This window comes from Grampus griseus (assembly GCF_964374135.1).
Source record: "Grampus griseus genome assembly, chromosome: 15".
Lineage (NCBI taxonomy): Eukaryota > Metazoa > Chordata > Mammalia > Artiodactyla > Delphinidae > Grampus > Grampus griseus.
Genome location: NC_139009.1, coordinates 77238384 through 77259073, shown reverse-complemented (window position 1 = coordinate 77259073; position 20690 = coordinate 77238384). Strand labels below are relative to the sequence as shown.

The following is a 20690-nucleotide window of genomic DNA, read 5'->3' as shown; positions in this document are numbered from 1 at the left end:
TGAGGGCTGTCTCCTAGGTACAGTGCTAAGTAATTACCTAACTTTATCTCACTTACTCCTTAACTCTGTGCTGGTAAATTGATTCATTACATTTTGTAGTTGAGGAAACTGAATATTAGAGGTTGAGATCATTTGTTCAAGGTTATATACCTAGAAACAGAATTTGAAGCCACATCCTTCTGGCTCTAGAACCTTTCTTCTTCTGCCCTACTATGATTATTTTTAAGTATTCAGTTTTAACATATCACAAGTTTAAAGCATTATATAGTCCTTTTAAGAAATCTGTTGTTGGTAACTTGTTTAACACTCCTACTTTAATTTCCAGGTTCAGGTGACCTCACTTTGCCAGAGCCCTGGGTCCTCATTAAATAAGAGAGGTTTTTTGCCTGTTTGATTTTGGTTTGGGTCAAAGCCAACTACCTTATTAAGTATTACACATTCTTTTCTGGATGTTGGTGCTTAGCCCCGTCTTGTTTTAATTGAATGGCAAGCCTTAGTAATAACATAGCAATTTTCGTTTCTTGCAACATTCCTCTCTTTTCTTCCCCTCTCTGACTTTGATGTAGAGAATTTCATTTGGTAGGCGGTTACCTGGACTGCAACCCTTTTTATCAGCTTGCTTGGAACCCTGAAATGAAATAGGGAGACCCATTTTCCAGCTCTCATGATTTGATCGAGTCTTTTTTTTAATCTGTTCAATAAAAAAATTTTCCTTTGAGCACTTAAAAACAGACTGTTCATTAAAAAGAAAACCCAATATCATCAATCCAACTGGTCTAGCCTGGTAGCTCTGTTTCCTGACAGATCTTAAAATAACTCCTGTGGAATTTAAGTAACTCACATTTACTCTTTTTTTAATTAATTTTTATTGGAGTATAGCACATTTACTTTACGTGTCAGAAATGCAACTTCCAGACCGCAAGTTTCTCTGTATCATCTCTTAAAATACCACCCAAATCATGTGTTGATGAAGTTTTTTTCCCCAAATTTTATTACTTTAAACATACAAAAATGTTGAAAAAATTTTTACAGTAAACACCCTCATGTGTTAGCCACCATTTGGTATGATTCTTAATCTCTATATCAGCTACTATTAAGGGGTTTAGCTATTTGCACTTTCTTCCTAAGACTAAACACATGTTGTGACTATTATAGCAACAGGGTTAAGAAAGATGGGCCTGGGAATCAGACGGCCTAGGCTGGGTTCTAGCTCTGTCATCTACTAGCAGAGTTAGTTAAGCTTTTTGTCTCCTTTCTTCACCAGTTTAATGGGGATAATAATAGTTACAGTTGACCCTTGAACAACACTGGTTTGAACTGCCTGGGTCCACTTCCACTTGGATTTTTTTTCCCAATAGGAAAGACTACGTACTACACGAACCTGGGTTGGTTGAATCTGCAGATACGGAACCATGGTTTTGAGGAACTCAGATATAGAGGGCCGACTATAAATTACGCGTGGAGGGTCGGCACCCCAACCCACATGTTGTTCAAGGGTCACCTGTATTTCATAGAGTTAACATGAGGGTAAAATGAACTGACCCAACATGCCTGGCAGCCTAGTAAGTGCTCAGTAATTGTTGACAATCGTATTATATGATGATATAAAAATAATTTTATTTTTTGACTACCAATTTGGATTGAGATGTTATTTTACTTCAGAATTAATATTAGTTTATCATGAACACATTAGCTGGAATTGAAGATAGACAAATAGTGAAATAATTAGATGACGAAAAGTATAGACGAAAAATTGCTGAGGAATTTTTTTTTTTTGCGGTACGCGGGCTTCTCACTGTTGTGGCCTCTGCCGTTGCGGAGCACAGGCTCCGGATGCACAGGCTCAGCGGCCATGGCTCACGGGCCCAGCCGCTCCGCGGCACATGGGATCTTCCCGGACCGGGGCACGAACCCGTATACCCCTGCATCGGCAGGCGGACTCTCAACCACTGCGCCACCAGGGAAGCCCTGAGGAATATTTTTAAATTATTTGTTTAAGTCATATATCCATAATCCTCTGATGGCCCCAAGCTTTTGAAAGTTTCCAGGCAATATTTTGGCCTTTATGGGGAAACAGAGTTAACTTACTACAGCTAAAATTGAATCATTTACACTTTCTGTTTGTTCATATCTAGATTTGAATGCTTGCAGGACTAAGACAACCTGGTACTGTAGTGAATGGGGACTTGTAATGCTTCTTTAAAAGATAACCTTTAGTTTTATTTGTATCCTCTATTGTTTTTCTCTATTTTGTTGATTTATGTCCTCTTATGTATTATTTTCACTCTTCTTTTCAGTTTACCCATTTCCAAGTGCTTTAGTTGAATGTATAGATCATTTGTTTTTAATCTTTGTTATTTCCTGAAAATGTGTTTAAATAAAAGCATAAATCTCCCTCTAAGGACTCCTTTTCTTTGTTCAAAAGGTTTTTAATTTAATAACTTCATGGTGTACTCTGCACAAAATTTATACTGGGAAGTTCACCAGGAAGTTACATTGCTTGAATTTAGATGTTTCTTTATTATGCTACTGATACATTCATTACTGCATCAGGTAATTATAATGCCTTCTTTGAATAATTTGAGGCTTAAATGATTGGGATTACGTGCTGCTATGATAGAGAATATTAACATATTATTCATTCATATCCTTACTATTTTTAAGGGAAATCTTGACCCAATTCAAAGGAATGGTCACTTCAGCAATAATGAGGTGACATTTTAAAGGTATAAATCATGGGAATGTTTGTAATATTCACAGAGGATTGCCTGAAAGATAATAGTCTATTCATTTCTCGATATTAGTAGCTTTCAGCTAATTTTTTTTTTTTTTTTTGCCTCAACACTGTTGGAGAAAAAACATTCCTATCAGTAACAGAGTGATTGTATTGGAGTGGAGTGCGTCTAGTATCAGCATCTCCATATCTGTTCCATTCTTCTTTTGGATTGTTGCAGTGGCATCCTACTTTTGCTGTATCTGTTTTGTCTCTCCTCTAGATCTGTTTTTCACTCTCAATTAAATTTGTATTTCAAAATGGAGATCTAATTACAATGCCAAAATTTGTATTTCAAAATGGAGATCTAATTACAATGCCTCCTTTCCTGGAAAAAACACGTTCAGTGTTTTTTCATTTCTCTAGGATAAACTCCAAACATGCCCAAAGCCCTGCATGATCTAGTGCTACCCATCACTCCAGTATAATTATGAACCAGCTTCTCCCCTTTCCTCTATGATCCAGTGACACTGGCCTTGTCTCCGTTCCTGCCTCACTTCTCATACAAAGAAATTTTGCTCATCCTATTTTCTCTGTCTGCCAGAGGCCCTTCCCTACCCCTATTCTCCTAGGCTAACTCATCATCTCAGTTCATTCATGACTTCCTCAGGGAAAGCCTTCCAGACTTCCCTGACATGACTTTTCCCTATTGTGTACACTCGTAGCACTTTTACCTCCTTCGTATATGGTTGTTATTTTATATTTATTTGTGTGATTCTTTGATGTCTGTCTCCGCCATCACTAGATTGAAAACTTCATGAGAGAAGAAAGCCGTGTCTTTTTTGTTTACCATCGTATCCCCAGTTAGTAGTGAATAAATACGTTAAATGAATGAATGGCACTTTTTTTTTTTTTTTTGCTGGGAGGGCAGAAGATTCTTATAAACATATAGTTTTTGAGAAATGCTGCTCTAGATGCTGTGGTTTTCATCCCTGGATTAAATCAGAACACCAGACAGTTGTGTACTTGGACAATATTACTTTGTTTCCTCATATAATTGCTTCTTCTCAATTGAACTTTGGCATCATGCCCTTGGTTCAAATTGGGGTATGCTGTAAGTGATAAACTGTTGTATGGACACTATTGAAGATAGTGTCCATTGTATCAAGTACTGCCCATTGTATCTGATAATATTTATAAGGACTCAGAGGAGAAATTTCTCTCCCTTCTCCCAGAAACAAAATTGTGCTTCTCTTGAGCAACTGATCTGTTCTTGTCGTAAAAGCACTGTTGTCTTATACCTTATCCTGTTTCCTAAAGCTCAGGGTCAAATTTGCAGCTTACATCTAGAAATTAGTCCGGGATTTCTGGCATGCCGCTATGTAAACTAATCTTAGTCTTAGCACTGTTTTAAGCTTTAGAATTTTAACTGTGATTTATTTACATATTTTACAGTTTGTTCAATAAAAGTCTCTATAAATAGCTTCCAAGGAATAATAGAACTCTATCAGAACCTTAAAAAAAAAGGCAAAATTAATCTGTTAATCTGCTTGCTGGCTAAGAAACAAGTTCAGTGGGTCTCTCCATGCTGAAAGTGGAAGGGATAAAGAGGAGTATAAAATGTTTATTACATATTGGGAGGAATTCGAGATATTACGTTCTGATTGGTTCATTTGGGAAATAGAAATTCTTCCTTTTGATTTTTTTCTGCTTCTGTCACAAAAGCACAGGCATTGCTTTATGACGATGTCTGAGGAGGGATATGAAAGTGTCTGTTAGGCTCAAGGACACACAGCACTTTTTTTGTATGCGCATGTTGGGAACTTGGCAGAGCTTTAACAGTCTCCCCTTGTCCTACTCACGTAAACAGCAAGTTAACGTGTACGCTACGATCTTGTAGGAACTCTGATTAAAAAGGCCTTGGCTTAACTGAGTCCCTTTGTTTTCCTTCTGTTATAAAAATAAATTTTTGTACCATCTCATGAAATAACAGCTGTGCAGTAGCATATCTGACTCTGGAGACCAGGCATTGAAAGAAAAGTAAGAGTAGCCGTGACTGTTAAAAGGAGAAACTGGAAGGCACTTGAGAATGATGACCAAAGATTCCTCACTTGACCAGGAGGTTAGATGTTAAGGCTCCTGCTGAGTCCACATTTGATAGCCAAGTTGTCTTTTAGTTTGAGTATAGATTGGTCAACTTTCCTTATGGAATTATTCCATAAGAAGCAGGAAGTATCAGCCATATTGTATATTTTTCTTGGCTTGCCAGGAAGAAGTCCAGGGCCATGCTGTGATCTACAACCACGTGGATCAATGACTTAAGTTTGTTGTACTTTTAGGGCTTTACAGTATTATTTATTCTTTCAGTCAATGTTAACAACACATTTTTGATATATTTTTCCAAGTTATATGACCCCCTTAGTTGAAGATAGAGCCCTAAGGACTCTAGCTTTAAGGGAGCAACAGTTTTTGTTTGTTTTTTTTTTTCTCTAGGGAGATCAGTGTCCCTTCAGACACTCCCAGAGAAGCATGGTCTCCTGAAGGAGATAGGAAGGAAATATCTAAAAATGTCTAATTATTACATTGTTATATATACTTTTTATTTATATATGCAAGTTAGGTTTTGATGAAGTAAATATGTGAAACCATGTTGTTGATTCAGGAAATAAAGATTAGAAGGGCCACATATAGTTTTAAAAACAAAAGAGCAATTACTTGTAACAAAAGTAACAAAGGAATTCTGTTATCTCTGGGGTACAGATAACATACATAGAATTAAACAAAATTTGCAAAGATTGTCATAGGACTATGAAGGCTATTAGGCTAGTTAAAATATATAATTTTGCCCATATATTTGTACAAAATCCCATTCCTGAAGGAATTTGTATTTGGGTTGAGACTTTGACTAAGTTCTAAGACAGGCGTGGGGAATAAAACAAACCAAGTGAAAATTGCCGTGGCTGTAGATAGTCATTTTAAAGGGATAAGCTGAGTTTCTGCAAACCAGTACATTCCAGAGGGTGTAAGAATGTATTGGGTAAAGGATAAGGATAAAAAGTGATTTGAAGGCTGGTAGGTATCCAGATTTTACCACTGGTAATTTGTAAAGACAAACTCTCTGAAACAAATGCTGATAAACCATCTAGGATGTAAATGTTCAAGGTCCAGTTTGGGATAAACATAAAAGCACAGAAACTCAAGTTAGGTAGCTCTTCCATGACCCCAATATGGCCAGCCAGTGTTTTCCTTGAGGGGAAATACCTAGTTTGGGAGGTATAAGGTAGGGAGTTAGGTTAGGGCTTAATCAAGAGGATCACACATAAGCTATACAGATTGAGGGAAACAATCAGAGCAGGCATGGGCAAATCCTAGACCCAAGCAAGTTTTTTGTGACACCTGCTTACAGGTTCAGCGAGTAAGATTCAGAGAGTTTATTTCATACATAGACGACAAATTCAATATCAGCATCGGGTCAGCTTCTCGTGTCCCTTGTCCTACAGGATAACACTGAAATCAAAGAGACCAGAGGATCATAGGTAATGTGAGTGGTAGGGCACTCTTGTTGCTGAGGAACAGTTTCCATACTGCAGCTATGCAGTTTTTTTCAGCCTGCAGCTGTACACTTAGGAGTGGGCAAGGTGGAAAATCTAAGTCCTCACCGGAAGCAGGGAAGGTGGGTGAGAAATTGCCTTATAGCAGCCTCCCACGAAATAAGGAGGTGGGTGAGAAATAGCCTTGCAGCAGCACCTATCTTTCCATACTTCGGGGGGACCACAGGGCATCTGCTAAGATTTAGGTCAGCCTGTGGTTGAGCCTTGCCTGTGCGGCCTATGTGGAGACATGTAGGGTTGCCAGGGCACTGGTACAGAGCAGCTCCTCTACATTTATCATCCATGGTAAGGGAGAAATGACAGGATGAATTAGAACAAAGCATGAAAAGTGCTACAAGCAATCATTTTCAAGCATCTAGAAAATTTGTGTTCTCTTGGTTTTAGGATAAGCAGTCTACTTCTATAAACTTGTCTACTCTGAAAAATGTCTTTTTTGTAGTGATCATTATCAGCTTATCCCAGGGAGCTTGTGTTCATGAGTAATATCTCTGTAATATCATCCATCAGGAGCACTTGTATAATCTTTTTTTTTTTTTTTTTTTTTTTTTGCGGTACGCGGGCCTCTCTCACTGTTGTGGCCTCTCCCGTTGTGGAGCACAGGCTCCGGACGCGCAGGCTCAGCGGCCATGGCTCACGGGCCCAGCCGCTCTGCGGCATGTGGGATCTTCCCGGACCGGAGCACGAACCCATGTCCCCTGCATCGGCAGGCAGACTCTCAACCACTGCGCCACCAGGGAAGCCCTGTATAGTCTTTTATTGAGGCTTTTGTGTTTCTTCCAGAAGACTCAGTTTCTGATCTATAGCTTGTAACAGGAGCCTTTAGGCAAGCATAAAGAAAAAGCAGACACTACCTGTGGAGGTAAGACTGAATGGTTCAGGTTAATTTATTTTAATAGCCAACAATATCAAAATGGAGAAAAGTAGAATTCTCTATTGAGGCGTATCAATTTGTAAGGATCTAGTGACTAGTTACCTCAGAATAAGAACAGTGAGGGCATTGACCAGTTTCAGAGTCTTTAATTTATACTACAGTGTATTATGATTTTATCTAGTTGTCTCCAGTCTAGATATTTAAATCTAGAGATAAAATCTTTTAAAATTTTATTTTATTATTTTTTAAAATGACAGCTTTATTGAGATAGAATTCACCTTTTAAAGTATACAATTCACTGATTTTTAGGATGTTCCAGAGTTACGCAACTGCTACCACTATCTAATTTTAGAACACTTTTCATCACTCCTAAAAAAAACTCTGTACCTATTGGCAATCATTCCCCATTCTTCCTCTAGTCTAACTGTCTTTATGGATATGCCTGAGAGAAATTCTTTTAAAGATAATTTTGTTTATTAACTGGACGGTTATGTACATGTCTGTGACATGAATATGACTCCTTCTAAAAAGGACATAATCATTCTATTATTTTTTAAAATTTATTTATTTATTTTTGGCTGTGTTGGGTCTTCGTTTTTGTGCGAGGGCTTTCTCTAGTTGGGGCAAGCAGGGGCCACTCTTCATCGCGGTGCGCACGCCTCTCACTATCGCGGCCTCTCTTGTTGCGGAGCACAGGCTCTAGACGCGCAGGCTCAGTAGTTGTGGCTCACGGGCCTAGTTGCTCCACGGCATGTGGGATCCTCCCAGACCAGGGCTCGAGCCCGTGTCCCCTGCACTGGCAGGCAGGTCCTCAACCACTGTGCCACCAGGGAAGCCCCCTATTTTTACATTAATAAAAAGTCACCCATATATGGTTGACTTAGGAACTTTTATTTTTTATTTATTAAATTAAAACAAATTGGGCTTCCCTGGTGGCGCAGTGGTTGAGGGTCTGCCTGCCGATGCAGGGGATGCGGGTTCGTGCCCCGGTCCGGGAAGATCCCACATGTCGCGGAGCAGCTGGGCCCGTGAGCCATGGCCGCTGAGCCTGTGCGTCCAGAGCCTGTGCTCCACAATGGGAGAGGCCACAACAGTGAGAGGCCCGCGTACAGCAAAAAAACAAAACAAAAAAAAACAAATTATCTTGGGTTTAATAACCACAACAGCTTTCATAATAGTGTTAATTCAAAATCTAGAGAATGGCAAGCACTCTTAATTACTTCTATTATCTCTTCTATTTTTGATTTTTCACAGAGCTGGATTAGTATCTGATACATTGGTAGGTGCTCAGTCAAGAAAGCTTTATTTTATTTTGCTGACAGAGCTAGAATTAGAATCCAGTTTTCCTCCTACTAAGTCTCCTTTTTCCATTATGCCACACATGCTTTCCATCTGTGCCCAAAGGTGATTTTTTAAAGCATTGGAAGCAGCTCATAGAAGTGTGGATCATTGTTCTTCATTTCCTTTTACTCTCCTTTATGTAACCAAACATAAATTTACAAATTTAAATGTGTTATTGTATGAATGTTGAAATGATAAAGAGGCTAAAGGAAAAGAAAGAAAAAATTTTAAACTTTCAGTGTTTTATGTTTAATAACAAATATAAATTCCCGTATGTCACAGGTAAAGAATTTAAGTAAAGTGGAACATAATCATGTGCAGCATTTTCAGCTTGAGTATTTTATTTAAATAGCTCTAGTCAAAAATGCTAATTATGAATTAGTGGTTTTAAGGTATGATTTAAGGAGCTCAAACTGGAGGAGAATGATGGTAAAAGAAAGGATGAACACCTGTAGATTTTGTTGTTGTTTGCATTTAGATTTTTACATGTAGACAGTAAAATGCACAATTCTTAAATGAATTTTTAAGAATTGATGAATTTTTACACACGTGTATATGTAGTAATCACCATACCCATCTATAGAGAATATTTTAACAACCTAGGAGGCTTCTTAGTACTCCTTTTTTGTCAGCTATAACCCTCCAAGAGGTAATCGCTGTTCTAACTCACATCACCATAGATTAGTTTTGCCTGTTCTTGAAGTGCATATAAATGGAGTCAGACAGTAGTCCCTTGTGTCTGGCTTCTTTTGCTTATGTCTGTAACATTCATCGTATTATGTGTAGCAGTACAGTAGTTAAGTTTTTTGGCTTTATAGTATTCCATTATGTAAATGAAACACTATTAATCCATTCACGTGTTCATGGAGATTTGGGTTGTTTACAGTTTTTTACCATCATGACTAAAGCTGTTAAAAAACTTCTTTATACTTGTCCTTGGGTGAATATATGCACTCATTTTTCTTGGGCCATAGGTATTATAGTGTTATGAAAGCTCAAAACTTTTTAAATTAAAACAGCCAGTATGCTGAACCTGCCTCACATGAAATTTTCAAGTCCACCTAAATAGACATATACCTCTGATTTTATGATGGAAACTGGAGAAAAACAACATTGACTTCACAGTCAATACAGGGTGATATTGTGTGCCTGTTCTGTAATGGCAAGGGTTATGGGTATTTTACATTCAGTCATTCAGTAAAAAGCAGGGCACCATGCTAGGGATTAGGAGATACAGCTGTGAAAGACAGTCCCATACCCCGCTTTCACCAACCAATAAGCAAGTCATTCAGACATAACGTGTAGAGTGCAGAGATAAAGAAATGAGAATTATTAGGGGAGTGCTTAGGATGGAGCAGCTCACCTAATCCTGAGTAGTCAGTGGAGGCATCTTGCAGGAAGGGACATCTAAACCGGGTCCTAAAGATTGAATTGGACTTAGCCGGTGAAGGAGGTGAGAGGGTGGATGTTGAGAGGAGCAGGGCAATGAGAGTTTTTAAGGCAATGTTTAAGGCTTGGGGACTTGAATTGAAATTAGCTGGTGAATCAGGGACTCAATTATAAAGGGCCTTTTGGAGTCAAGGAGTGTTGACATCATCCTCAGGTCAGAAGGGAATCACTGATACTGTCTTTTTTATTATGGAAAACTTCAAACACATATTGATAGAATGGTAGAATGAATCCTTATATACACATCCCACAGTTTCAGCAATTACCAACTCATGGCCAGTCTTGTTGAGACCACTTCCTTCATCCTCAGTGGATTGTTTGAAGCAAATTTGAGATATCACATCATTGAAGATTTTTAGCAGGAGAGTGCTACATGATCAGTTTTGCATTTTAGAAATCACACATTTCTAGTAATTTAAAAGTATCTTTAAAATGCACACACCATAGTTTGTGTGCTTCTCATTTGCTTCCAGTCACAAAAGACATTTATCTTTCTGTATCACCATGTAATATTTGTAGTTGTTTGCATTTTTTCAAACTGTATGGAAACAGGATAAAATGTTAAAATTATTTTATGTATTTATCTTCCCATGTAGATCAGTTGGTTAATTTGCATTTAAAATACTGTTAGTGAACGTTGGGGCTTCTATAACTATAAAAATGTCATAATTAATATAAAGATTTGTAGATTTGGGGTTTTACTCTGAATATTTTTTACAGATTCAAGTTGAGGAATTTATTATTCTGCTTTTGTGGTTCAGGTTTCAGTAGGTAGATTACTTATCTACCTATTGAAATTTGTCTTCTTATTGAAGTTTACTCTTATGGTGAGAATTAATATATTACATTGCTTTTATTTTAAAGCTATTTATAGCTGTCTACAGGTCACTAAGTTAAATTCCTTCCTGTAGTTAGAATGTTTGCTTCCTAAAGTGTTTTAATTTCTTTCTTCCTCCCTTTCTTCCTCCCTCCCTCCCTCTCTCCCTCTTTTTCTTTCTTTCTTCTTTCTTTCTTTCTTTCTTTCTTTCATTTTTATGGTAGCTTAGTATTATAGATGGTAACTATTGCTGTATTACCTTGGGATACTATTGCATTCATGCATTCATTCGTTTACTGAGTGAGAGTCAATGCTCTTATTCTAAATCAGAGGTTGGCAAACTATGGCTGCTGAAATTGCTTCTTATGTTCTTGAAGGGTGTTGTAAAAAAAGAGAGATTTTGCAACAGAAACCATATGTGGCCTGCAAATTTAAAATGTTTACTATCTAGCCCTTTATAGAAAATTGGCCAACCCCTGATCTAAATGAGTATAACTTAAATTCTTGGCTCATGCTTTTTTTTTCTTTTGGAACTGTTTCTGTAAGATTCTCTTTAGAATTGACTTTTGAAAATTAAAATTTTCATTGTCTTTTACAGAGAAGATGGTGAATTAGAAGATGGTGAAATAGATGATGCAGGATTTGAAGAAACACAAGAACAGGAAGCAAAAGAGGATGAAAAGCAGAAAAATGAGAAAGCCTACAGAAAATCAAGGAAAAAACACAAGAAAGAAAAAGAGAAGAAAAAGTCCAAAAGGAGAAAACGTGAGAAACATAAGGTTAGTTAGAATCTACTTTTTATTCTTTTGGTAAATTTTTATGAAATATAAAACACTGAAAATTACAAAGTATAAATCATTGCCTGTTTTCTTATAAAATATATGGATTAGATCTTTTTATGTGCTTAAGAAATTTTATGAACATAAAGATTATATGAAATGTTTTAAAGATTTAAAAAATATTCATGAGAACCTTACTGTATAGCACAGGGGAACTCTACTAGGTTCTCTGTGGTGACCTAAATGGGAAGGAAATCCAAAAAGAGGGGATATATGTATACGTATAGCTGATTCACTTTGCTGTATAGCAGAAACTAACACAACAGTGTAAAGCAACTCAACTCCAATAAAAAAATTAAATAAAGTAACTTTTAATGCAAATTAGAATAAATCTTTTAAATTGATGGAAGATTGTCTGCAAGAATACTGAAATCTTAAGGAAAGAAAGTTTCATTCTCTACAGATGTAGATTAACAGCACTGGCATTGTCCATCCATTCATTTATCTATTCATTTGTAAGTATTATTGCGTGCTTGCTGTGGAAATCTCTGTGCTGTATGCTGGGGGTTATAGTAATGAATGAAATGGTCTCTGCTGTTATAGAGATTACATTGAAAAGAGAAGGAGAGAGCTGTAAACAATTGAAAAACAAATGCTATCAAGAGAGCACTTGGGTGCTGGATACAGAATAATGTGGATTGCGGTTGAGAAGAAGGGAAACCTATACTGACAGAGAAATCAGAGAAAAGTTGGCAGCAGTGGTGGGGTAGTTTTTGAAACTCCCTGAATTTCCCCCATAAAAACAGAGCAATTAGAATAGCAAAACCAAAAATTCATTGGCAGCATCTACCAAAAAATGAACTAACAAGTTATCTTCACAAACCTCAAAAATAAAAAACCACAGACAGCAACCACAGACAGCAACAAGACCAGAGTAGGATCAGCAATTGTGTGAAATGAAGCAGAAGAAAGGTAAAAAGAACTTCCAGAAAACAAACTACCAACAGGTATTCATCTCAATGCAGGAGTCCCCAGTGAACATGGAAAGCCTGTCGGCCAAACTGAGAAACAGCAATGGAAACTGAGAGGGGGCTTTACTAGCTCCCAATTCCCACATGAGTATAAGGTGACCACGTAAGATTGTATGGTGCTAGAATGGTCTGTGCCTGATGAATACTCATCAACTAAATCTCTTCTAGGACAGAGTCCCACCCTGAGGAGAAAACTGCTAGGAGTAGAATCTAAGTTGAGAGGACAAGAATACTAGGGCCAAGGAAAGAAAATGGGGGAAGGGAGCAGGGGTGGCATATCTCAGAAGATACACAGCCATGTTTTTTAATACCTCATGTGCTAACGACAGAAGAAATAACCCTAGAGAGTGAAGCTAGGAAAGTTTTCCTGGCTCCTTCCTCCTTTGACACATGAGCAACAGGATTGGACCATGACCACATTCCATATACGTTATTCTTATTAAAAAAAAAAAGAGGAAACTGGGGAGAATAATATTCTTCCAGAAAGGAAAGAATGCCCACAAAACATGAAAAACTTAACCTAACATTTCAAAATGATTTTTAAAAATTAAGAAAATAATATAGACTATGATCAAACAGCATCAGCAGAACTGGGGGAAAAGGGAATCCTTTGGTCATTTAGGCAAAAAGACCAAGCCACTTATTAAGAAAGGAAAGTCAGATTTATAGAAAAATTTTTGATATCAACATTTTATGCCAGAAGATAATGGAGTAACGTATTTGAATAAAATGCAAGCCAAGCATTTTATATCCAGCTAAATACTGAACTTCAAATATAAAGTCCTCAGAAAAGCTGTATATAATAGAAGTCAGGAAATATTATCATAAGACTTCTCATAGAATCTCCTAGAGCACACGTTCAGATAACCAAAATGACTGGTTGAAAAAGTGAGAGTGACCTACATACACTACGTATTAGTCTGTAAAGCTAAGACTAAATGATGGACGTGGGGGGCAGTAAATTATGTATCGAAACATTACAGCTGTAAAAAACGTCAGGGAAAGCAGAAGAATATATGGTAAGCAGGATAACCTTCTTGGTAGTTTTTTAGTTATTAACTGAGACTTTTTAAATATACTTCAAATTATTATCCTGGGAATGAAAGAGAGGAAGTAGAAGAAGAGGTTACTGCCTAATTTCAATATTGGTCCTACTAGTAAACAAATAGTATGCAAAGAAGGGATAGGGACTAAGGTTATTGGAAAAAGACAACTTGAAAGAAATAACTGAAACAAAAATATAATCTTTCTAATACCAAAAGATATACCTCCCAACAATGCAAAATCCAACTCTAAGCTATGTAAAAGAGAAAGATTTAAAAAGTGGGTAAAACCATTGTAAAGCAATTATACTCTAATAAAGATGTTAAAAAAATAAAAAAATGAAAAGTGGGTGAAGCTATACCAGGCAGATGCAAAGAAAGAAAAGGCAGAAATCACAGTGTTGATATATGAAAAAGTCAAATTTAGGTCAAAAAGGCATTGAAAGAAACAAAGAAGGGCATTTTATAATGTTAAGGTTATAATTCACAGTGAAGATTTATTTATTTATTGTTATTTAATATCCCCTTAAACACCAGTTTTCATAAAGCAGGAACTATAGGAACTATGAGAAGAAATAGACAGGAATACAGTAATAACAGGAGATACACCAGTATACCTCTCTTAACCCAAGGAGATTAATCAAATGGATGAAAAGGTGGTAAGGATATTAAAGAAATATTATAATATTATATTATAATATTATAATATATAGTATTATAAATATTATAAATATATAGTAAGCTCTGAATCCTGAGACTATATCTTTCTCTCAAGTATACTTGGAATATTCATAAAAATAGACCATGTCATAGGCAACAAAGAAAACTCCAATTAATTTGATGGAGTAGAAATAGTACAAAGAGCAATCTCAAACCACAATGCAATAAATCTAGACATAAATAACAAAGTCGAAAAACAGAAACACTTTTGAATGCAGACTAAATCTGCCGAATTACATGAAAATAATAATAGAATTTGACATATGGAAGATAGCTAAAAAATTACCAGAAGAAAAATTATTATAGTATTAAAATCTAGAAAACAGCAAAGTAAGACAGAAACAAAAAGGAAGGGCTTAATAAAGTTATAAGTAGAATTTAACAAATTAGAATGAAAAGTCAGTAGTTTGTTTTTTTTTTTTGGCCATGCTGCACGGCACGCAGGATCTTAGTTCTCCCATCAGGGATCGAACCTGTGCCCCCTGCAGCACGGGTTGGCCAAACTAATTAAGAAAAAAGGGAAGCACAAAAACAAAGTTAGATATTTTGAGGCTAAGAACTTTTAAAACCATCAAGTCCTGGTTCCTTTTTAACAGTTCTTCCTTTAATTCATCTATCTTTCCTCATAGATAGGTACTTTCAACATTTTGCTTGAAAATCTTAACTAGATCACCTAGTTCATTAGACACATTTTCTACTTTCCATATTGCTGAATGTAACAGTGTTGCTAGATTTCTGCCACTGCATAACAAGGATCTCCCTTTTTCCAGTTTTAATAAGATCTCTCTCACTTTCCTTTTAAGTCGCCCCAAAGTCCAAAATTTTACTAACAATAATTCAGGGTGATCTTAGGCTTTCACTAGTGCCCTCTTAAAATCATTCCAGTTTCTATCCACTGTCTGGTTCCAAAACCAGTTCTACCTTTTAGATATTTGTACTGGCAGCACCGCATTTCCAGATACCAAAACCTGTATTAGTTAACTATTGCTGCGCAACACATTACCCCAAACTTAGAAGCTTAAACAACAAAAGTTTGTCTCCTAGTTTCTGTGGGTCAGGAACGTGGGCACGGCTTAACTTGGTATTCTGGCTCAGCGCTTCCTGCGAGGTTGCAGTCATCTCCTGACTAAGGCAGGATCCTCTTCCAAGTTCGGTCATGTGGCTCTTGGCAGGCCTCCGTTCCTCACCATGTGGACCCCTTTACATACCACTTCTTTGACCTCGTGCTTTGGCTGGCTTCCTCCAAAGCAAGAGAGCAAGAGAGAGCACCCAGGATGAAAACTACAGTCTTTTTTATAACCTAATCACTTCTGACAAATTCTGTTTGCTAGAAGCAAGCTTCTAAGTCTAGTCCACACTCAAAGGGAGAGGAATTAATCTCCACCTCTTGAGGGTAGGAGTAATAATGAATTTGTGGACAATTATTATTAGAGAAATGCCATTTAATTGATTTTATATTTTGCATTTTCACTTAATAGTACAGATAAACATTTTGTTGTTACTATAAAATCTTCTAAAATACCATTTTAATTGATTGCTCTGTATTGTATTATACTTTAGTATCATTCTCTTACTATTGGACATGGAGATTTTTTGTGATAAATCTTGAAGGACAGGTAGGAATTAGCTCGTTGACCAAAGAGACACAGAGAATACAAAAGCAAAAAGGTGTGAAAAGGCTGGCATGGTTTGGGGAAGTCACTGAAGTCCCTAAATTCTTTCTGTTACTGTTTGAATATTTAAAGGGGTCACTAAATGTCTATCCTGTTAATTAGTTCTTGACTATGTCTTTTGCCCTCTTTACTCACCACGTTGTGGTGTCATGTTTGTTAAGAGTTCTATAGAAAGCATAATCACTGAGACTTGAACTTTATTTATTTTTAAAACATTTATTTATTTGGCTGGGCTGGGTCTTAGTTGTGGCATGCAGGATCTTCTTTGCAGCATGCAGGATCTTTAGTTGTGGCATGCGGACTCTTAGTTGCATCATGAGGGATCTAGTTCCCCAACCAGGGATCGAACCAGGGCCCCCTACATTGGGAGCGTGGAGTCTTACCCACTGGACCACCAGGAAAGTCCCTAGACTTGAACTTTAGTACTTACCAACCAAGTGTATTGAAAAAAATAATCCACCAGTGTATTATAGGTAAAATAACAAAATTAAGGGAACACTTTCAAACACCAAACAGATACCAAACAATAACCAAAAAAAAGAAACTCAAAAATTCTGAAATAAAAAAAGTATACTATCCTTTTCACTTAAAAATTTAATAATTTTTAATTACTCTCTACTATTTCCAGCTATTTTTAATGTAGTCCAATTTGCTAATTTTGGGTTAATAATTACTTATTACTATAGGTGAGCCACATACATATTTTTTTATAATAGCCTTCCTAATGACTTCTTAACGTCTGTGTTCTAGACTCATTTCGGGGGGCTAGCCTGAAGAATCTTCTCCCTTAAACAGAATCTTCTCTTCTCTGATGGCTCTTCCTGAAGCAATGCCTCTGTTTGAACTTCTTCTTAAGCAAGCCTTACCCCTTTAGTGTTCTTCAAGGTAAAGGTTTTCTTTTGAGCCAGAGCTGACTTCTGCTAGTAACAGAGCAAACTTGGCTTTTAAATGGACAATATTTATTTCAAGTCCTAACCAAAAAGATTAGGTAGTTAAGCTTGAAGCGTTTCATAGCATAATTATAAAAAGATCTTCATATCACCTATCAGATCAACAAAAGCAGAATTAACAGCACCCCAAAACTAAACCCCAGAACATTTAAGAACAAGGTGGAGGAAAACAGTTTGTCTTCTTAAACCAGCATTTAAGAATGGAGTAGAAGAAAACAGATCCTTCTACTGTAAAAGTATCAAGAGGTCAATTTAGTTCAGCACATTTTTACTGAGTTTGTTCTAGTCTTAGATGCTGGGAATGCAAGGATGATAAAATACAGAGTCAGTGTCTTTGTTGATAAGAACTTCAAAAAATTTTTTTAAAGAGGGTGCTCAACCTGGGAAGGTAATTATTTTGGCTAGATGGAGGATATTTCGTGATTTTTTTTTTTTTGAAATTGCATTCATACTTGAAAAAGCTTATTCTTGATATTTGTCAATCACTGTCAATTACTTGTGGTTTGCATTTCATCTTTGTTCAATTTTGTGGGTTGGATTTATGTTATATTTATAATTTGGAATGTTTTGATATCTTTTAGATTTAGGGTACTTATGCAATAGATTAAGAACTCTAAAGCTGTTTTAGGTAAAAATAAATTACTTCATACTCTATTCATGTTCTAGGACTCTTTTTGGTGATGAGGAACCAATTTTATTTCCTTTAAGATTAACTTAGGGGCTTCCCTCGTGGTGCAGTGGTTAAGAATCCGCCTACCAATGCAGGGGACGCGGGTTCGAGCCCTGGTCCAGGAAGGTCCCACATGCCACGGAGCAGCTAAGCCCGTGCGCCACAACTACTGAGCCTGCGCTCTAGAGCCCGCGAGCCACGACTGCTGAGCCCGCATGCCACAGCTACTGAAGCCCGCGTGCCTAGAGCCCATGCTCCACAACAAGAGAAGCCACCACAGTGAGAAGCCGTGCACTGCAACGAAGAGTAGCCCCCGCTCGCAGCAACTAAAAGCCCGCACGCAGCAGCAAACACCCAACGCAGCCAAAGATTTTAAAAATAAAGATTAACTTAAATTTAAGATCACTTTAGAGCATAGAGGTGCAGTATTTTCTATTTGAAGTCCTTGGGCCAAAGGGATGATGGGGAAAATGCTGCCATTAAAATCCCCGAGAAAAGAGGAAGATGTACTATTCCTCAGAAAATTTCAGAGGAGTTGGGGTGGAGGTGGTCTTTGGAACAAGAATTTTCCAGTTAATGCAGAACCTACTAGGATAATATAATCTGTTGGTTGGCACCTCTGGCTGAAACAAGCTTATCTAGATACTAGTTAAATTTTTTTTCCTTTTGTAAATGTAACATTTTTGGTTTTTCCTTCTTTTAGCATAATTCTCCATCCAGTGATGATAGTTCAGACTACAGCCTTGATTCAGAGGTCGAACATACAGAAAGTTCCCACAGAAAAAGAAGTGGTTTCTACAGGGATTATGACATTCCATTTCCTCAGGTATTGCCTTTATTTTTATTGTCATAAAATATACAGAACATAAAATTTACCATTTTAACTATTTCTTTTTCTCTCTCTTTTTCTTTTAAATTGGAGTATAATTGACCTACAACACTGTGTTAGTTCCAGGTGCACAACATAGGATTCAATATTTCTGTACATAAAATGATCACCACGATAAGTTTGGTTACCATCTGTCGCCATACAAAGATATTACACTATTATTAACTGTTCTCCCCATGCTGTACATTTCATCCCTGTGACTCATTTATTTTGCAACTGGAAGTTTGTACCTCTTAATCTCCCTCACCTATTTCATCCCCATTCCCCTCTGGTAACCACTTGTTTGTTCTATCTGTGAATCTGTTCCTGTTTTGTTATGTTTGCTCATTTGTTTTGGTTTTTAGATTCCACATATAAGAGAAATAATAGTGATATTTATCTTTCTCTATCTGCCTTATTTCACTTAGCATAATGCCCTCTAAGTCCGTCCTTATTGTCACAAATGGCAAGATTTCATTCTTTTTTATGGCTGAGTAATATTCCATTGTATATATACTGCATATACTGCATGTATATATATATATATATATATATATATATATATATATACTGCATCTTCTTTATCCGTTCATCTGTTAATGGACACTTAGCTTGCTTCCATATCTTGGCTATTATAAACAATGCAGCAGTGAACATAGGGGTGCATATATCTTTTCGAATTAGTGTTTTTATTTTCTCTGGGAAAATACCCCAAAGTGGAATTGCTGGATATTTGGTAGTTCTATTCTTAATATTTTGAGAAACCTCTGTACTGTTTTCCACAGCGACTGCACCAATTTACATTACCACCAACAGCGTACAAGTGTTCCCTTTTCTCCACATTTTCACCAACACTTGTTATTTCTTGTCTTTTTGATGATAGCCATTCTGCCAGGTGTGAGGTGATATGTCCTTGTGGGTTTTTGTGCTTTTTAAAAATTAATTACTTATTTTTGGTTGCATCGGGTCTTTGTTGCTGTGTGCTGGCTTTCTCTAGTTGCAGGGAGCAGGGGCTACTCTTCATTGCGGTGCACGGTGGCTTCTCTTGTTGTGGAGCACAGGTTCTAGGCACACGGGCTTCAGTAGTTGTGGCATGCAGGCTCAGTAGTTGTGGCTTGCGGACTGTACAGCGCAGGCTCAGTAGTTGTGGCACATGGGCTTAGTTGCTCTGCGGCATGTGGGATCTTCCTGGTCCAGGGCTCAAACCCGCGTCCCCTGCATTGGCAGGCGGGTTCTTAACCACTGTGCTACCAGGGGAGCCCTATCCTTGTGGTTTTGATTTGCATTTCCCTGATGATTAGTGATGTTGAGCATCTTTTCATGTGTCTGTTGGCCATTTGTATGTCTTTGGAAAAATTCACTATTTTCACCATTTTAAAATATACAGTTCAATGACATTAAGTTTATTTATGATGTTGTGCAACCATCACTCTGTCCATTTCCAAAACTTTTTCATCTTCCTAAACAGAAGCCATGTACCTATCAAGCAATAATACCTAATTTCCCCCTCCCTCCACTCCTGGTAACCACTATTCTACTTTCCATCTCTATGAATTTGCCTGCTCTAGGTGCTTCATATGGGTGGAATCATGCTGTATTTGTCCTTTTGTGTCTGGCTTATTTCACTTACCATAATTTTTGCAAGGTTCATCTGTGTTGTAGTACGTATCAGAATTTCCTTCCTTTTCAGAGCTGTATAGTACTCAATTATATGTATATACCACATTTTGTCGATAGATACTTGGATTGCTTCCACCTTTTGCGCATTGTGAATAATGCTGCTATGAACGTGGGTGTATAGGTATCTCTTTGAGACCCTGCTCTCAATTCTTTGGAGTATAGACCTAGGAGTGGAATTACTTGATGATATGTTATTTCTACATTTAACTTTCTGAGGAACTACCAACTGTTTCCCACAAAGGCTGCACCATTTTACATTTCCACCAACAATGCATGAGATTTTTCTGATTTCTCCACGTCCTTGTCAAACTTGTTATTTTCTGTTTTTGTTTGTTTGTTTTGTTTTGGATAACAGCCTTCCTAATTGGTGTGAAATGATATCTCACTGTGGTTTTGAGTTACTGCTTTTTAAAGAGAAAAATTAAACTTTCAATTTCATTCTTTGCTTTCTGATATTAAAAAAATATTTTATAA

At 37.1% G+C, this 20690-nt stretch overlaps 1 protein-coding gene across 2 annotated transcripts in view; it reads left to right on the top strand.

Annotated features, from left to right (window-relative positions):
• Positions 1-20690, top strand: part of ZC3H6 (zinc finger CCCH-type containing 6) — a 52769-nt gene that overhangs the window by 7695 nt on the left and 24384 nt on the right. For both annotated transcript variants that reach the window (XM_082671743.1, XM_082671742.1), the window contains exons 2-3: positions 11401-11581; positions 18372-18494. In XM_082671743.1, coding sequence (XP_082527869.1) covers positions 11401-11581; positions 18372-18494 — 304 coding nt within the window. The remainder of the gene's footprint in view (positions 1-11400; positions 11582-18371; positions 18495-20690) is intronic.